General features: G+C 30.7%; 1 protein-coding gene across 1 annotated transcript in view; it reads left to right on the forward strand.

Moving 5' to 3' along the window:
• The window catches only part of LOC137919157 (collagen alpha-1(XVIII) chain-like), a 165,136-nt gene that overhangs the window by 127,115 nt on the left and 17,769 nt on the right, over positions 1-20,252 (forward strand). The window contains exons 4-8 of the mRNA XM_068762139.1: positions 10,283-10,354; positions 10,606-10,656; positions 13,676-13,763; positions 15,625-15,671; positions 16,070-16,180. Coding sequence (XP_068618240.1) covers positions 10,283-10,354; positions 10,606-10,656; positions 13,676-13,763; positions 15,625-15,671; positions 16,070-16,180 — 369 coding nt within the window. The remainder of the gene's footprint in view (positions 1-10,282; positions 10,355-10,605; positions 10,657-13,675; positions 13,764-15,624; positions 15,672-16,069; positions 16,181-20,252) is intronic.

Below are 20,252 nucleotides of genomic sequence, written 5' to 3' on the forward strand. Positions count from 1 at the left end.
TTTCATTAGTTATAAATTATTCAATTCATTGAAATTCTAGAGATACAGAAATCGTTTGGAAAATTTAAAATGGGAAAAGTCTTAGACGTTAAAGGTAATAAAAAATAAAATATCTTTCACCGCCAGCAATCTTAGGCTAGACTTTATATTCAAGTAATCTACAGTACCTTTAGACTTACCGCTTTTACAGCTTAATTGAAAATTTACCTTTTCGCAAGCTGTCGGAAGGATGAGGCTATTTTAAGCATGCATATGAAATATACGAACCGCTAAATAACGTTAAAAGGTTAATTTTTTACTTTAAAGGATGTTTTGTGACAACTAATATAATAAAACCATTATTAAATTACAGTGTAATCGTGATTCTTTGTCGATAGGTTTACTATAAGACACTGAAGTATAGAATCTATTTACTTTAACAATAGGGTAAAGTTTTTGCTTTCTTTCCGGTTCAAAAGGTGTTCAAATATCACAGTAATCTCGCATTGATTAAGAGTCTGTCTGCATTACGTATTTTTAAATACTGACCTACATTTAATGGTTAGTAAAATATTTATTTTCATGTTAATAAACAATAAAGTTTATTGTATTAGATTTTAAATATCCAATAAATTCGGCCGTATAGTTCTTACCTTTAAGATATTCCTGCTTCGTAAAATGGCACTATTTTAGTTCAATTCGTGCAATAATTTCTGGAGGAGGAATTCTAACTTTATCACCTGAAGTTTCTGTTACGGTAAATTCTCTTTCGGTCGTCTATTTCCTATCTTACATTTCGTTTGTAGTGTCTCCAAGAAAATAATCACAAAAGCAATTGAATTCTTGAATTTCTATCGAAAGTGTTGAATTAATCTTATAAACTTTAACTGTAACTTTAAAACTTAACAACTGCCATTCACATTTATTACCTTTTCTTAGACATGTATAGTCACCGTTTTTAAGGTTTTTAGCAAAGTTTTTACCTGAAACAAGAATTTTTTTACATTTATGCTACGTATCCAAAATAAAGTTAGGGACTTTGTGTGTGGTATTTTAACTTCAGTTTTGCATAAAATGTCCTTAATAAATATGATTTTCTTTTGAAATCTTGTGCATCTTACCACGCATCATCAATTGAGTAAGAGCTATTGGATATAACACTGTTATTTAATTATTCACCTCGCTGAAAAAGCTATATACAATATAATTATTTTTAATTATATATTTGTGAAAACAAAAATTCCTGCTTGTGGCATTTTATTGTTCTAGTTTTTTTTTTTCCATTTCTTGTTATGATCATTAAATTTAAAACATTTTTAACTTACTGACACATAATGTCATGGAACATTTTTTAAGCAAATTAATAACTAAATTCGATTAAAATATTATTTGTTTTTTGCATTTTAATGACAACGTTAAAAATACGATTTTTTTTTGTTTTGTCTAAGAATTTAAAGCTTTTGCATTGAGTCTCTTTCGTACAAAACTTTAATATTTTTTTGACTCTCGTTTATTGATTTTTCCATTTTTTCTGACCACCACCACCATTATGTTTAAAAGTTATCATTAAAGAATATCCTAATATTTCTCTTATCATCTTTTCTATCACCTACGTTAGTTTGGAGAACTAATTATTAGTTCCAGTCCTAGATAATAATTTTTGACTTGATATAAAGACAATCAAAAACAAATTCCTTAATATTACTCGTAAAATAATAATTTATTACAGTTGTAATTTAACGTATTTAACTTGATTTCAACTGGTATGACCAAACAGTGACCTAACTCTAGGTTCCATCAATTACAGCACTTGAAAAAATAGTTGATAAACTATGCCAATTAAAAGTTTGTTGATGCAGTTGAGCAGGAAAGGTTTTTTGAATTTATCATTTCACCTATAATTTTTTCTATATTTATTGGATTGGATTGTATGGTTAACAAATAAAAAAAAAAACATTACGATGAAATATCAACAGCTAGACTATACCGATGTAGTTTAATAAATATTTAGTTTCATTGATTCTATTATTGAGAGTTTACTTATTTTCTGCAAAGTTTTGTAGTTCTCATGAAATACAGGAAATTTACGGTAATAATAAACCAATAACAGGGTCACCGAATGGGTCGATTAATTTTAAAAAAATTTTAACTTTTAAAAGCACATGTTTATGTGTCTGCTAACAATTGTGGCTGCGGCAGCGGAAGAGGACAGACTTGCAATCGTAGGTCACCGGTTCAATTACGAGAATACAATTTTACATACTTCACATTTTGTGCATTAATTGTATAGGATTGCCACTGCCCACAAAAAAGTCTCCAGAGGTTGGCAGCAGGATTATATACCATACTGAAATCGCCAAACCGCCCGTATAGCATGGAAACTACCCTATAGATATCTATTGAGTCTATGTACACAGAAGTAGTTAGGTAATTTTCGATTCCCAAGATATAGTCTTACATGTAATTCACACTGTGCTTTTAATATATAGGATAGTCACTGCTCATAAATAAGTTTCCGAAGGATGGGCAGCAGCATCCTATGCTTACCATAATACCACACTGCAATCGCAAACCTCCTATATCCTGTATATCCTCTCATAGATATCTTTGGTGGATGTCATTTCAGTTCTTTCAGTATTGATATGTTTGTGCTATATGCTATCTTTGATATAAACAAAATATGATTTTCCACCAAACGGCAGTCTACTCTAAGAATAACTACATATTTTCTCCTAAATCTCAAGAACCTTTAAAAAGTTACAGGTGCGGAATACCTCATAAAAGGCAGAATAGGTTCTTTTAATTTCTATGCATTATGAATGGAAGAAAAACACAGCGGAAATATAAACACTGTATTTAAAAATAGTACTTAAAAAATTTTGGCCGCAACATTGACTGGTATTTGCCCTGCCCATCACAATCACACAAAAATATCCACCTATATAATAAGCATTACGAAACCATGCCATGCAAGATAGTATCTCTTCGCATGGATCAATGATTATTCACGTCCAGCTGCTTGGAGGTTGGAATTAGCGTATCCATGCATAGCTCGTAAAACATGTGCAAGTATAAAATTAGTCGATTAATGTCTTCAATTTTTTTTTAATAAATGCTCTTTTTTCAATTTATGGCTTAAAAGCCATGAAATGATTTATAAATGAATGAAATATAAAGTTAATATTCATATTAACTTTATTATTCGCGTACCAAAATCTTAACTAGGTATATTTTCTATTTGCGAAAATTTTTCAATGGTCTTCTCATATATATTTCATTTACCAATATAGCGAGTAGCGGTAGCCCACCGGGAGAGGACTAAGACTTTCGATCATAGGTCGGAAGCTGCTTTCTCGGAATACAATATTATAGAGAATAACCACTGCTCACAAATAAGTTTCCAAAAGATGGGCAGCAGCACCGTCTGCATATCATAATACAACACTGCAATCGCGAATCCGTCTGCCAAGCGTGGCAATTATTGTATATCTTCCCATAGATATCTTTGCGGGAGGTCTATGCTTTGAAGTAGGCATCTGTGGGCTGAAACCACGTTATCTATGTTCCGTTGTTTGTATTATTTAAGCTCGCTTTAAATTTACCGCTAAAAAAATTACACTACGTTTATGATTTGCTGGCTACACATTTCTAGTCACTTTTTTTATTCTGTTTGAAAAGGAAGTCGTAATCGAGACTTCGCACTTATGTTTACTTTTAGCAAATAGAACTTGGTAAACTAGCAGATTGAGTTGCAGTTAACAATTGGTTGCGGCGCCGCCGAGAGAAGTTAGTTTAACTGGGCACGTCTGAACTGTCAGAACGGTATTAGCATTTACAAATAGATAGATATAAAACAAATATAAATAGAATACACATATACAAATAGAAATAGATATAAAATTATCTTCAACTATATATAGACCAGCAATTTTAAGTATTTTGTTTATGAAGAACTGAACACCATTTATTAATAAGTTGATTTTAAAATTAGCATTATATACCATCGATCAAAAATAATATTAATATTATTATTCTATGAATTAAGTCTACAGAAAGTAATGAATTTTATTGACAAATAAAATCTTCAGAAAAATCGAAACAAATTCTCTTACTGAACTCATTTTGTTTGTATATGAAACATAAAGTAATATAACTTAAGGTAAAAGTATTATTATAATATCTATAATTTAACCGTTTTTTAATACTTGCAAATGAAAACGGTACATATACCAAACTTATTGTTTTTTTTTTTTTAATTTTTGTTTAATTTTTGTCGGTCCGCCTGTCTTTGTTCCGGTTAATTTCTGAAGTGGCTGAACCTATTTTGACGGAATTCATACTGAGTAGCTAATGTAATAAGGAATAACTTAGGCCACTTTTATTTTGCAAAAAATATTCAAGGAGAGAAAAAAGCTCTGAAAATAGTTTAAAACTTATTTATTATACAGTATGTATAGCTTATTTGCTGTTAATTAATGTACGATAAACCTTATACAAAATCGTTGGTTTCAAAAAGCTATCGAAATTCGAATTTTAACATATTAAAATAAATTATTGTCTACTATTTGTCTCTGCAAACTTTGTACTGATAGAAATTATTGGCAAATCGTATTCAAATAGAAAAAATAAATGAATGTATTTCTGATTGATGTATTTATATGGTTATATAAGAAATAGGTATAAAAAATTTAAAGCTTTTTAGTAATAAATGAACTTATAGTTTAAACAAAAAAGCTTTTTGTAAGCTTTTGCACTTTTATACCTTTTACGTTCCACACCAATCAATCCCCCATAGTAATATTTGTTGATCTCATTATGTTGCGAAACTTCCTTAAGAATTTTTAACTTTAGTCATATTTATCAAAAAAATTGGTATCAATCTACGTTCAAAATACTATGCACAAAAATAAAAACTTAACAAACAATTTTAATATTTATTTCAACTATGCTAACGCGTTTTATTATTATCGGTAGTCGCTTCAAGCTTGATCAAGTGTTTCTGTTAAAACATAACGTGTGTGTGTGTGCGTTAGAAGTATATTTTAAAAGTCATTACCTGACTAATTTATTTTCCTGAGAGCTGCTATACAATAAGACGTTTACTGCTGGACATAGACCTCCCCTCCCCTCTGCTATAGGTTTCCAAAATGACCTGTTGAAAACGGCTTGCTTCCAGTTTTTTTTGACAAACAATAATCACGTTTTTCATTATATTCATATTGTTACTACCGATGAAATGAACCTTAATTTTTGGAAGCGATAAAGATATCAATGAATGTTTTATAGGTATAAAACTTATTGTCGATCTTAAAATTATTACAAATTGAATGTGTCTTGTTAAAAGCATTTTTTTTTGATAGAGTGACTAACATGTTCCATAGATTTTGTTCAGGGTTAACGGCATCGTAGCTAGTGGAATTAGCAAATTGGAGAAGTATGTAACAACTTGTGAAGGTATGGCAATAGTGAACATTTTACCGTTTATTACAAAACTAATTTTATCCACTTTTCCTGGAAAGAAGTATATCACCTACTATGAGCAACTTGTTTATCTATTTGTATATTGTGTGAATAGCATTAATTATGAGATCAACTTTATTTGTAATGTGTGATTGGCTTTATTACATGATCAAAACATTTATCTCTATTATATACATATACAATAATTGTGCGAGTCTGTCAATAATCGCAAATTACAAGTACAATTTCATTAGGAATATAAGTAAAAAATAATTACAAAATTAAAAAATTAATTAACTACAAATGGAATCAAAAAATATCTTATCATCTATCTCCATCATCCTCATTATTCTTTCTTACGATCCTAATGAAATGATCAATTAATTAAATCCAAGAAAAACTCGAGCAATTCTTTTTTTAATTAATCTTTTGACCTTTTAATTGAGTTATGTTTTTAACTGTAGCTAATGAAAAGTAAAAGATGCTTTTTATTCAATATCTCTTTTATCACTTAGATGACTATTTAATACAACCAAAAACATGTTAGCGTATTGTAAGAATCGGTTACGAGATAGCTGGTCGCTTGTGTAAGAATACGTTTAAATGTGTGTTCTATTTCTATTATAAAACTGTAATGAACAAGTATTGCGTATAAAATAATAACTGAAGTTAATAAAGTTGTTAATCGAACCTACTAGAAATTGGGACCGACTTACAGCTACTAATCCATCACCGCTCTTAGAAATAGAATCTAAAGAAGTCAGATTAAAAGTAGTAAAGTGATTAAGGATAGTTTAAAAACTTTTCCTTTGAAGCCGTCTTCAAGCTTATTTACTTTAGATTCCACTTTGGTTCAATAGTAAATACTGGACGAAGATGTTTCAAAACTACTGTTTTTAATTAAAATGTATTGACGGCAAAAAATAATGAGACACGAACTCCACCATCAAATGACCGTCATCTACCATATGTAAACGATATTTTTATATAATCTACAATATAATACATCAATAGATGACCGACACCACCAAACCAATGACCATATTATAAATACGGAATATACCTCGGTGCCTCGTGATGAAGATCTACGACCAACATGGGATGCCAGTGATGAGTTACAGCACTCCAATCTGGTCAAGCTGACAGTCGCTCAGAGAACAATGGAGAAGGCTTCGATAATATACAAGACGAATCAAGGACGCAAGAGACTAATGACGAGATTCATTTCTTCTTCTGAACGAATGTTACACGTATAACCCAATTCACTGCAAACTTGGAATAGAAGTGAGTAGGTCACATAGGGCGGAGAACATGACCGCTAGGACCTTAAAGTTGGGGAAAAGAGATAACAGATCAGTGCAGCCTAGTATGCCCATCCATAAGGTGACAGACGGCTTTATTAACATCGTCGAAATACAATGAATGCTGGCTGTTTTAAACCGGTCCTATTGGAAATCTAAAAAGGACCCCTACCCCTTGAGTAATGGACCTAACCCTTGGCTAAAATTACAATGGTGATAATGTAATAAAGGTACGCTGACGTGTCTCATGAATATTAAAAACATCCGCTTTTAGTAAAAATTTTAATGAGATATTTTTTCATCCTGGAGTTTATAATTCTTACTTTTATTAATATTAATTGTGTTTCTTAAACTTTCCATTGTTTTGATGTACACAGCTCCTTAGATATATACCTACATTTTTAAGGAACTATTAATTTATTGTTCTCCTCTTTACCCTACTCTTCTATTTATTCTTTGCCTACAGTCGTTTACCATTGGAAAAGGAGCCAGGATCATAAGGATCGCTGCACAGAATTTCATAGATTTCATACGTGATCCCATCAATGTTTTACTTCATCAGTCATTTGATGTGTTCTTGAGCCATTCACTAAACGCTGGACTAGTGTCGTCATCTTTCATCAAGTGGCGCCATCTTTCTTTCTTCGTTAAAAATTTGAAATAACATTCAGATTACTTAAACGATGAAATATTTTTTAATATATTATTTAGAAAATTTGGATGAAAGTAGAAAGAAGATAAATACAATTAATAAAGCTATTACAAGTGTGCTACAAGAGATAACAAACATCTTAACGCCATCTCGGAGATCCCGGACGTAAAAGATAAATAGTCACGTAAATCCTTCGGGTAGTTTGAGAATAGTATTAGTGGGTAAACGTGCTTCGTTAATTAAACGGATGGGTTAGTGCGAACTTTAAAAGGGCCTTGTATCCAAACTTTGTTTTTAGGCTCTTGTAAGAATTTAAATTGATTTCCCTACTTAAAAACAATGTAGATTCAATGAGCAAGTTAAAACAAGTTAAGTAAATTAAAATAAGGTGAAGGATCAAAGAAATTAAGTATTTATGGCAAAGTAAATCGTAATTTATCTTAACTTATTATATTTACCTAATCATTTTAGATTAAACATTAACAATTGATTCGACTCGCTACCAACCCACGTTAATTTTACTATAATCAAGATTAATGAGTAATCCCATATTCACGTACACGTAGCCCATAAAACACAAAATAGACTAATATTGAATGGATTTTACAATAGTGATATAGGTGTGATGAAATGTTTTAATGCTTCTAATTATTAAAGATGATAAAGCATACAATATGCATATGTTGTCATATATTCTCATTCTTAAGACAAATATTGAGAAAATGCATTTGAAAATAATTTGATAAATATTTCTTCGTGATCTATATACATAAAAGAAAAAATTCCCAATTCCCTTGGTCACGTAATAACTTAAGAATGACTCTACCAATTTCATTCAATATTTTTATATGTTTAGGGACACTGTAAAGAGTGCAGCCATTGATAGTTTTGGCATCAATTTTAAAATTCCATGTTTTAGCACGTGGCCAATTGTATGTAGCCTTTTCTTTTGTTGGAAAAACTTCAACATTATTTATTTAAGTTGACGCATTTGCAACAAGGAATAGGCGAGTTACGTTCATAAAAAAGCATTATAATAATATAGAGTTTTGAATAATTGTTTTGTTTAAATATTGGTTATTCATAGTTACTAGGAGTAAATAATATGGAACAATAAATAATGAAAATACTCTAGAGATTGAGAATTTTTACACCTTTGTACTACAAACTTAGTTAAAAGTTGCATGTTCCTTTTTCAACCAAAAATGTAATTCCACTTTTGAAAACATATTTATTAAAGCCCATTTTTTTCGCTCCGCGGTTTTGGAGGACAATCCATCTAAATATATTATACTGCATCTGATATAAATAATATAACTGTATCTATCAGCAAAGGGCCAATGTATGTACTATACAACTATCTTTATTTAAAAAAATAACAAATGTCTTCATTCTAAATTTTATTATAAAGGACAGAACAGAAAGATCCAATTACTTGTGTTCAAAGGAACTTAAATTTAATTGATGTAATACTTCAAAAATTCAGTTCAATTAAAATATTCATGGCGCCTAAATTGAAAATATTAATTAAGCAGAGTAATGTTTCTTTTGACTTCTAACGAAATAATTATTTAATTATTCATTCAATTATTTTTATTCTTCAATGACGTTTTATCATTAATTAATTATAAACAGTTATCGAAATTACGTAGCCGAGATAGCTTAGTACAAAATTAATCTTTTATTTAAATTTTTTTTTATTACTATTTTATACATGTTTTTCGCGATCTAAATCGACATTGTATTTTATTCACTGCCATTATGCGATTAGCATTATACTAAATTTATTGTAATATACCTTGTTTTATCAAAAGATATACACAATAAAATGCATCACAGTTTAACAATGAAAGAAATTCGCCTTCCATATGTCAAACCATAGGAAAATAAAAACTGATGTTACATGTATATTCGTTTGATTTTTAAGAGTTACACATATAGCTATACGTAACGTTCTAGAGAAATTTTCATCGCAACAAAATTGTAGAAATATTAATGAAAGTCGACTGTTCTGTGTTTTGCCCTGCATACTTTAATATGTTACCTGAATCTAGTCTACGGGGCTGGCTGAAAATAGAAAATATATGTTTTCTTTTTAAACATTACATTGTCTTTATGTCGATGATTTCTCTCATTTTGTGATTTTAATTTCGCTTATTTCGCAATGAAAAGTAAGCATTTTTTTATATTCTTATTTTTTTATTTAATACTGGAGTTCGTAAAACTTTATCAAGTGTCTTTTTTGTTACCATAAAGGTTACAATTTAAAAGCTTAATATATTGATGATGACTGAAAAAAAATTAATAGAAAATTGGATAGTTTTTATAAGCCGTAAAGTTTGAATCATTAAAATGTATACAATTAAAAAAAATATTATAGAGTAATATCATTAATGTAAGCTCTTATATATTCATACGTAAAAGCATAACAATACATTTTGGTAACACAGGTAATGCAGTCAAGACAGCCAATTTATAATGAACTATAAAACATCTGTAACGCTTATCTAAAGCAGGATTGCAGGAGGTACAAGTTTTTGGACGTACTGGACCTAGTGTTCATTTTAAATTTAGTGCATCGTCGCAACCGAGTTGACTGACACGCGTGTACTGCGTCGGCGCATGTGTTTCGAGTTTCCGGTTGAATTAGTAACAACTAACGTTCTTTGAATTACAACTGTTATTGTAATTATTATTTACGAAAACACAAAAATTAATTACGTTATATATATTATTATCAAAAATCGTAACATAACTTTATGAATACTTTGGTTTAAAAAAAATCAAGAGGAGCGCTTAGTTACAAACGGAATGCTGGGGACCTGTTGATACATTGCCGGTCGTGATGGAATCGTTGTGGCGCCATGTGATAACCTTGATTGCGGTACAGGGTGCATTTCAAGAACTCAAGTTATACGGATCACCATCACAAGCCGAGGTCCAGTGTGTGAATACATTTGAGGTAAGCCAATTTGATTTATTTTTATTATAAATTGCTTGATCTATAGTTTAATATTTAGATATTTTTCATTGCTTGTTAATATCATTCGAAATTTATACGAAAGCTAAAATATCATACAAATGTAAAAGTTTTTTACGAACTCGCCGTAGAGAGGAAATTTCACACAATCCTCCGGCAATAAAGTTTGATGAACACATTGCTTTTTGCGACTTATGAAGTCTTTATTGTGTAACTAAATAACATTTTGACAGGAAATCGGTAACGGCAGCGGTGGAGACGAGATAGACATTGACAATTTTTTGGTGATTACTTTATTTTATTTTTGGTTTGTTGCTTCAATTCACATCGTGACGTACTAACACAATTATTGCGATGTCTTTACTAACTAAATTACACGGTATGATAATGGTGATATTTATTTTGTGAAACGAGTGTTTTTTATTTATTTATTTTAACACCACACCTGTGATCGTCCTGTACAAATGGCATTAACAGCAAATGAAGCAATTCAATGTGACGTTAACCATATTAAGAAAGTTAATAAAGCACAAAGTTAGCACTAAATTGAATATGTCCATTTTTGTTTGTGTTATACAAACATTTTGCTAGATTTTTAATTGTCATACGAGTATTTTTTTATAAAAAAATTATAACGAAAATCGTGGTTCTGTACAAAACATTGTACGCTTTTTTTATACGAAATATGATTATTTTCACGCATATGCTTACAGAAAGATTGACATTTATATTAATAAACAGATAACAAATTATATAATATAATTTACAATTAAAATCACCACTACAGCTACAGGACGTCCACGGCTGGACATTAGGTTCTCCCATACATTTCCAACAGGGCCGGTAGAAAGCACCTTCCGTCCTTTTTTGACGAGCTTTAAAATTTAAATACATAATAAATAAATAATAAAATGTTAAGTAATAAACATTCAACAGTACTGATATTTTCAACGACACGTAGAATACACACACAAATTTTATTCAGTACCTTAAAGTGATACTATATAATAATACAGTACAAGTTCTGATTGCGCCAATAATTGCAAACCCTGTATATGTGTCTAGACAACAACCCCTTGTTGACCATTATCTTTTGCACTTGCGACAATTAAAAGTCAACGACCGCAGTACAGTTATCTTTCGTAAAGAACGCGGTTGAATAATTGACGTATTAAAACAGCAAATGAAAGTATTTAGGAGCAGGTCTGTATCATCATTGCGAATCGGGATCATAATGACTCCTTTAACTGTTATGTCGGTGACATCAAATACTGAGAATTTATATATAGACGTATCTAGAGCACAATAGAATTATAAAGTAATTTTTTTAATATCTCTAATGTTCCAAGAATGTTGTAAAGTTGTTTTAAAATAAAGAAACTGTGCTCTATATTCTCATTAAGAAAAATCGCTAATTGTTCTCCTGTGAATTAAAGTACGAGTACAAGTTACTGGCATCCAACGACTAACAACTTATTTGTCGGATATAAAACGGAACGCCCTGAAATAGATTCACATCTCAATACATGTAATATAATATTTAGTATAATATTTAGTCATGAGTGTTATGTCAGCCAACGCCAACATTAACAAAAATATCATGGAGGCACAAACATTAATAATTGAATTTAAATTGTTAATTATATTTCAATTCCCATGTTATTTTATGTTTTATTTATATGTATTTAATTACAAAAGACTGATAAATTACAACTCAAAGAATTTATAAATAGAAGCTGAGCAAAAATAATTCTCGTATATTTCAAAATATACACGACGCAGTGACCTATAAAGGCAGTTGTCACCAAGTGTGTTTTTCATCCAGGTCCCTACTAATATTACATGACACATTCCACCGTTAAACTTTCCGTTGGGGAATACAGGAGGGTTATTAAAACTGTTGTCGTTTCGTTGTCGAATGTATCTACATCCTGTGTAATATCGAGTGTTTGCTCTTCGCAGTAGATATTAAAGTTTATCGATACCAAACCCTATTTCTGATAATCGATGGACGGTGACCTATTCTACTTTACACACTTTTATACGTGTTGTATATGAAGGTCAAGTTTTAAACTATTGATGTATTCTTTATTATAACATTTTGATCAATAAATCAATATCTTTAACCATAGAACCATAAAACTTAAAGTTTGGTATATTTGAAAGATCAAGCAGATCAAATTTTAAGATGAACAAAGAATTAAGTAAGCTTTGTTTCTGCGAGAGTGACATCTGGGGCCAATATAACGAAACGTAGAAGTCCCTAAAATAATAAAAACTTAGTAAAGGTAGCCAAAATCTTATCTTAATATTACGGTATTATAAATTTCAAATTATCGTTACTTATCAGGATTCAATACCTTGATATTTCGAGAGAAAAATGATTTTTTCAAACATATTATTTAATTCTAAATACTTCTTACGCTCATTGTTGGTTACAATAACGCGTCATAAAAAAAACATTTCTGAACAGACCTTTCACGTTATATAGTGCTCATCAGTTTCTCTTTAAAAGAAAAAATAAGTTAAAAACAAACGATGAACATATATAAGCTGTAGTACATAAAACAGATCCTTTTTCGTGAATCTTGTTATTCCTTCATTTCCTTTTCGGCCGTATGATACAAATAACAAGATACTTGATTAAGCGAACATGAAAGTAGGGTTTGACACTCATCGACCCAATCTTTATTCTTATTTCACATGTCGACAGAGCCGCGCAAATTACGTATTCGCTTCGCGAGTTCTCAGTTTCCGACGCTGTAATCAAACGCCGAAGAAGCTACATTACCAGGGATATAATGTTCATGAGCCGTTCCTCGTCAGAACCTTTGTTCTACCGAGTAAACATTCAAACACTCTTCTTTAAGTCGCTTGCTAACGACTTGTGTGTTTTCTGTTGGTTATAGTCATATCGGCCCAAGTTACATTTTTATGAAACGGGTCGAATTGTTCATCGACAGATTTATTTGAAATAATCGTTACTTTATATACAAAACTATCATATGTGCATTTATGTTGAAAAGATAATAATCCTCTTTTATAATTCATAATATTTAAGTAAAAATAAAATGAACATTTATTTAATGACTAGTACATTATTTCATTATTGTTTTTTTATCAATCTGGACTTTCAGTGTTTTATTTTAATGAAAAAGATCTTAAATATAAAACAGATGTGTTGCCAATTTAATGCTAATTTTGTGCTGCTGTATACCGGGATATAAATTAATTAATGAATGAGGAATATTAATAATTCATTAATTTATGAGTTTAAATTATCATTAGTTATGATTTGAACAGGTGGATCAAGAAGAAGGCGATTCAGAAGGGTCGGGCCGTTATGGCACCATGCCGCCGCCCTTCCCTCCTTTGCCACCGGGATTAGACGGTAAGAGTAATGTTTTAAACCTCAACTTTAATTGTTTCTTCTTGGAAAATTATTTACGAAAGCTGTCAAATTAGAAAAGCCAATAGACGATCACGTACAATAAATTTTTTTCCCTAAAGTTCGCGCCGATGATCGATCTTACGCTGCCTGCATACAGGAATTTCCCGCAACCTTCACATTATCGCCGGTCCACCTAGTGCCCCACTCGACGCCGCGTCTACCGGCTCGTGATTTCTCGAGAACCTTTTTGCCTCAACGGCCATCAGTTGCACAAGCAATGTACCCTGCTTACTGCCACTTTGAACGAGCAATTCTTCGAGCTATGTCGGTGACGTTTTTCAGGGGTTCTCCTGATTTTTAATTCCATCGCTCTTTCGGTGACCTTGAGGTTTCTTATGAGGCCCATCGTAAGGGACTACGTAAATAAGAACAAGAAAAACATATTTATATATATTCGTATGAACATATTTATTGTATAACAAAATTTCATGCTTCAATTTTGAATCGCTCAATGAATTATTATTCTTTCTATACTAAGACAACCCAGATTGTCATAAAGATTCCGTAGCCTTACTTGACTACTTATATGTTAAACAATAAATATTCCATTGACTCTGAGACTCGGTCATAGTGTAGTTATTCTTACGTTTTTTTAATTCCATAACTCTTACTGCGTTGCATAGTTCATCGTCATTTTATTTTTAACTAGATGGTCACTGAAAATCAGCATTGTGAAGTGATTTCCACCACATAACATTTTATTAAGTGGTAAACTACCATTTACTTCTGTTTTTAGTCATCTCAAGCACATGTATGTTTTTGTTCTTACGTCTGTGATGAATCTTTATTTTTCTTCTTTCTTTCTACTATTAAGAGACTACTTCAACAAATACATCATAAAGCAAGTTTAAGTTGATATATAATAATAACATGATTAAATAACCATAGTATTACCTGGATAAAGTTCAATGTAGGAATGAATTGAGAACAAATTTTCTTTATGAATTGTGTATAACGGTTACATTTTTTATCACCACACCCCTATGAGGTTATGAACGATAACGATACCCTTATGTTAAACACGTTATTGATAAATAAAATGTTATTGTAAAAGTAATGATATAGTACAGCAAATAAAAAAGTGGCGTCAAAATATAAACAAGCGTGGATATAAGGCCTGCGCAAAACATTTTTACGTATTTCAGAAATATTTTTTTTAATTAAATCTTATTCATCTTGCTTCAAGTATTTGGTTGACATTATTAAATACGACATTATAAAATCAAAAATGAATTGGTAAAATAATTTTCTTTTTTTGTCTTTTGTTCGCCATTGTTCATTGAACATTTCTGAAGTAAAAGCGCATTAGAAAAAAACGTCACTCTTGATAAATATTTCTTATTATAGATATTATCTGTGGCAGTTAAGGAAGAAGTTTTTAGTTAAAAAACGAGATTATTACGCTGTTACAAAATAAAACATACTTAAAGTATTTTAATTAACTTTCATAAAACATTAAGAACTAGTATAAATCATAGAAAAATATTTAAATACGATTACTTATTACAAATTATTTATATCAAGTACTATATTTTTAACATAATTAAAAATAAATATTTTATTACGATAACATATTAAAATTTTAAGATAAAATAAGGGAAGTCGTTCGTACTTGTGAAAAACAAAGAATGTGTTCAATTTAAAATTTACTTTCTTCCTTCATCATGCAATTAAGCCACTTAATTTATTTCTACGTGATTATAACTTTCATTATTTCTCTCCATATCTACATATTGAAATCTCAAACTCTTACTAGAAAATAAAATAGCAAAGAAATTAGTATAAGCTTCTTGTATTTCAGGATACCCGACCCGACTGAGAGGAGAAAAAGGCGAACGCGGACAAAGGGCAAGCAAAATTTACCGAACCTTCTCATTTTATTTAGGAAAACCATTCAAAACAACAATAAAACGTGTTTTATTCTCTGTATACTTTAATTTTCCTGTAACAAACTACTGATTTCATATAATTTTTAAATAAACTCATATTTGTTGTAGACTACGAGTATGTTCAGTAAGTTAAACTTATTAGTCGTTGTTATAGTGATAATCCCTATAGTATTACAACTTTGTCAAATGTGTATACTCTATATTAGTACGTCATGTACATAAATATATATAAATATATATATACTCGTATGTGTGTGTGTGTATTTATATGTATAAAGACAAAAAAGACGATTTACTTTAAGTAGCTAAGCTGTAATTTTCTGTAGTATGTGAAATAAATAATAAATGTTTTCTTAGGGTCCTCCAGGGGAATCTATTCGAGGTCCCCCTGGGCCTCCAGGACCTCCTGGACCACCTGGGACACCGGGGACAGTACCTGTCCACGAACTTTCTGGCTCTGGGGACGACGTAAGTATTGCACAAAATAATTATATTATAATTTGATTAATTATATTATATTATATTATATTATATTATATTATATTATATTATATTATATTATATTATATTATATTATATTATATTATATTATATTATATTATATTATATTATATTATATTATATTATAGACAATTATTGAAGTACCTACAGTGCCCAAAACACTAATTAATTATTACCATGGACACAGGGGCTATTATTTACTTTCTGTCTGTCAATGTTTAACATTTGGCCCGTATTAAATGTAACTCAATTTAATCTTTAAATGAAAATCATCATAGATATAAACTTCGCCACTACAGTAGAAGTGGCGAAGTGGAGTAGTCTTTATTATTTAAATTTACATAAGTGACATACAATCATACGACTTATCTCTTACAACAAACAGCAACAAGCTAATAAGTTATACCATATCTTAGTAAACCAGAGAATAATGAAGGCATTTATTATTCATGTTTTAAAATTCAAACAATTCAGATATAATGTTTAAAAACCCGATTACTAAATTGTAAAACAGTTCAATCCATTTCGTAATAGGTAAGGTTTTATTACCTCTAAACGCCTTTTGCCTTTTGGCGTTTGTAACTTCAACGGATTCTAAGTGGCAGAGAACTAGGGAGTCTTAACAGAAACTAACCTGAAGGCACGAAAGGTTAATGCCAAAGTAAATAATACACTGTAGCCATGTCTATAAAATGCTCTATTTTCATAAATATTGTAGAATAGACGCGATAATTTTTGTTGTAATTTAATTTATGACTTAACAGGCCTTGTTAAAAATTAAGATTAAAAAATTAAACTAAAATTAATATTATTTATATACTGGCTGATCCCGCAAACGTTGTTTTGCAAAAAAAATTGATATTTTAATTTACAAATAAAAAATAAGGGTTGATCGTAGAGGGGTGAAAATTTATGGTTGTATGTATTCTTGTATGCTGTATCATAAAAAAAATAACATGTAGTAAAAAAATAACATAAATAAGTGTGAACAACCTTTATCACTTAGGGGTATAGAAAATAGATAGTAGCCGATTCTCAGACCTACTGAATACGCATATTAAATTTGGTAAAAATCAGTCAAACCGTTTCAGAGGAGTTCAAGTTAGAACACCGTGACACGAGAATTTTATATATTAGATAGATAATTGCATTTTGTTCAATTATTGTTTACCCATCGATATCTAAGGCTTTACGAAGTTCAAAGGTGGGAAAGCTCGTCGACTTCATGAACCTCGGTTAAGGCACTTGCATTATTTATTTCTCTGGACTAGGGACAACAGGCAAGAATATTTTCATTTCATAATATTCTTGTCACTCCATATTAAAAAAATATTTCATCCCATTTATACGAAAACATTACATACACATTTTCGAATACTGTATTTTAAATATTGGCGATATATTCCACATGATATTCTCATTTGGTCAATTTCAATAATGTGGTGTTAAAAAAAATATTTTGCTTTTAAATATAAACAAACAAGAAAACCGCATCGAATTCGGTCAGCAGTTATTACGAGTTGCGACATTATATAAATTACTTTTCATCTTTTTTAATATACTGTAGATAGATTTACAAATTTTTTTTAATTATCGAGGTTTAATCTTAAAATAATTGTGATTAAAATCCTACTTGAATAATGAAGTATTGGCAACTTAGTACGGTTTTATAACAACGCTCAGAGGTGTTCTGGTTAACCGTTTAGTATTTTCAGTGCATAACCCTTCGTCTTATTTCAATTGCAATTTTAAATTTAAGATATATATTTTTGATAGTATAGGACAGCAATCACGCTAAACGGGTATTATCTACGAGTGACAGTTCAATCCGATGACCCTCCAAGGGGGCGTTTGAGTCTAGTAATTCCATGGAACATCCGCCTATACCTTTGCGGTCTCCTCAGGGAGTATACGAGCTACCCTACCTTAACAGAGATTTTAGTAGTAGATTTTAAGTAATCGCCCTTTGAGCCCTGACCCTTTGAACCCGCATCTATAAATGTAACTTGAACAGCAACGTAAGGCAGATCAAAAAACACAAGAGCACGAACCTAAAAAATGAAATGCGGGTTGTGTCGATGTGAATATTGGCATCTGTTTCACTTACAGTATACCACTTAGTGTCTAATGCTTGTGGTATCACGAATATTAGGTCAAATCCATCGACGATATAGTTATCAAAGCTCTTGTATTAATAGACAATGTCACAATCTCTTATTTGCGCAGAAGGTTAGGCTCCAGTATGCATGCGGCTATATTAATTGGAAACAATAAATTTTTATTACTACTTCTATTGAACCTTAGTATTGATTACTTGAATGTTTTATTTACAAATCACGGTTTAATTTGTTTTCTCATGTTCAATTTTTTATTTTACATTACATCATCATAAACATTTATTAATTCATTAACGATATCATTCACTATATTGAGTCTTAAATATCTGAAGTGTAGATTGCGAATAGACAAGCGCAGGGTTATGTGTCCTCTCATAAGGTGGAATAACGACCTTCAAAAGATCATCGTAAGATACTAAATGTAGGCCGCTTTCGCCCGGTCGTATTGAAAATCTTTGGGAAAGCCCTTTGTCCAACAGCAGACGTCATATGTCTGAATTGAAGATTATCATAATGATGATAAGGATTATTAATTGTAACTACTAAAATATAACAAATATACTTAATGAGAAAAATGCCATTAGAGCCCAATGTGCTCTCCTATAGTATCATCTTTCACGTAAAGCTTGCTATGATTTTAGCATAGCAATGTTTTGTCAGCACAACTACGGTTTTTATACGGGTGTAGTTAGTATTATCTCTACTCGTTGTTGATACAGGAGCTATTATTTTTTATATAGTAAGGAACATTACAAGTCTTCATAGCGTCTAATCACTTAGTAACACGTTCACTAGAGAGTTCGTCTCTAGGCCAATGAAACATCTAATGTAACGACCCGAGATTGAAACTTCTAATAAAGATTTCGACATAGTTACTAAAAGAAAGAAAAGAAGCTAATCGACAACGTTAGTCGTCCATGTCTAATTTGGACTAATATTGTTAATTTCGTATCAAAAATAACGTTCACTTTGATTCGCCACTTTTTAGTGAATACTTTAATTAAATTGTAATCTAGTGAGACTAAATTTTAAAACATCTCATTTCCCTTCATTTGGTCATACCGTACCGCGATTTATATTGCGGACAAGCGACATCTATTGACCTAAAACCGAACCATAACGAGACTGAGATTGCTTGAACACTTATAAAGCAATGTGTTACTTCTAATTTTACCGGTAAAATCATAAATAATTTTAATTATTTTATACATAGAAATATACAAGAGTTCACTGCGAAATAATAAAATAAAAAAGTCATAACATAAACTAGCTGCACAATCATATAGTGCTCCAAATCTCTAATATTTTCCAATAAATATTCGTTCGCATGTAATGAATAAAGTCGTTTTGATATCACGATAGCTTTTTGATGTTACAGTGCACTTAGCCGTATCAAAACATCACATGAATAGCCTATTGAAATAACCTCTTGCTTCAACTTTTCACGAGAACTGAGTCGTTTAAGGCTCCCTATTCACTGTGTATCTTTACCCATTATAACCGTTCGAGTTCTTGCAATCTACTAGGTAATAATGAAATTTTTAATTTTTTGTTTGATTTAATTGTTTTTTAAATAAATATGTAAATGATAATAAACATTATTGTTAGAATAAACAAAGGGATATGTAAACGAAATCGTATCAATTAAATTCTTTTTTTTTTTTCGTTCTTCCTTTGTTTTTCAGCCAATAAACGCCCTCTGCAAGACATAGGCCTCCGCCAAATAGCGCCAAGATAACCGGTCTAATGATGCCTGCATCTAGCGACTTCCCGTGACCTTAACAGTGTCGTCGTTCCACCCAGTGGAACCTGCGCTACGTTTAATTGTGGTAGTCGGCCACACGAGTACTTTCCGCTCCAAACGCCGCGAGATTTGTGCACCATCTGTCACTTCATACGTGCAATTCCTTGAGCTAGATAGG

The sequence above is a fragment of the Battus philenor genome, unplaced genomic scaffold (genome assembly GCF_028537555.1).
Source record: "Battus philenor isolate CCGP_79_NKW_IND1 unplaced genomic scaffold, ilBatPhil1.0.hap1 SCAF_16, whole genome shotgun sequence".
Classification (NCBI taxonomy): domain Eukaryota; kingdom Metazoa; phylum Arthropoda; class Insecta; order Lepidoptera; family Papilionidae; genus Battus; species Battus philenor.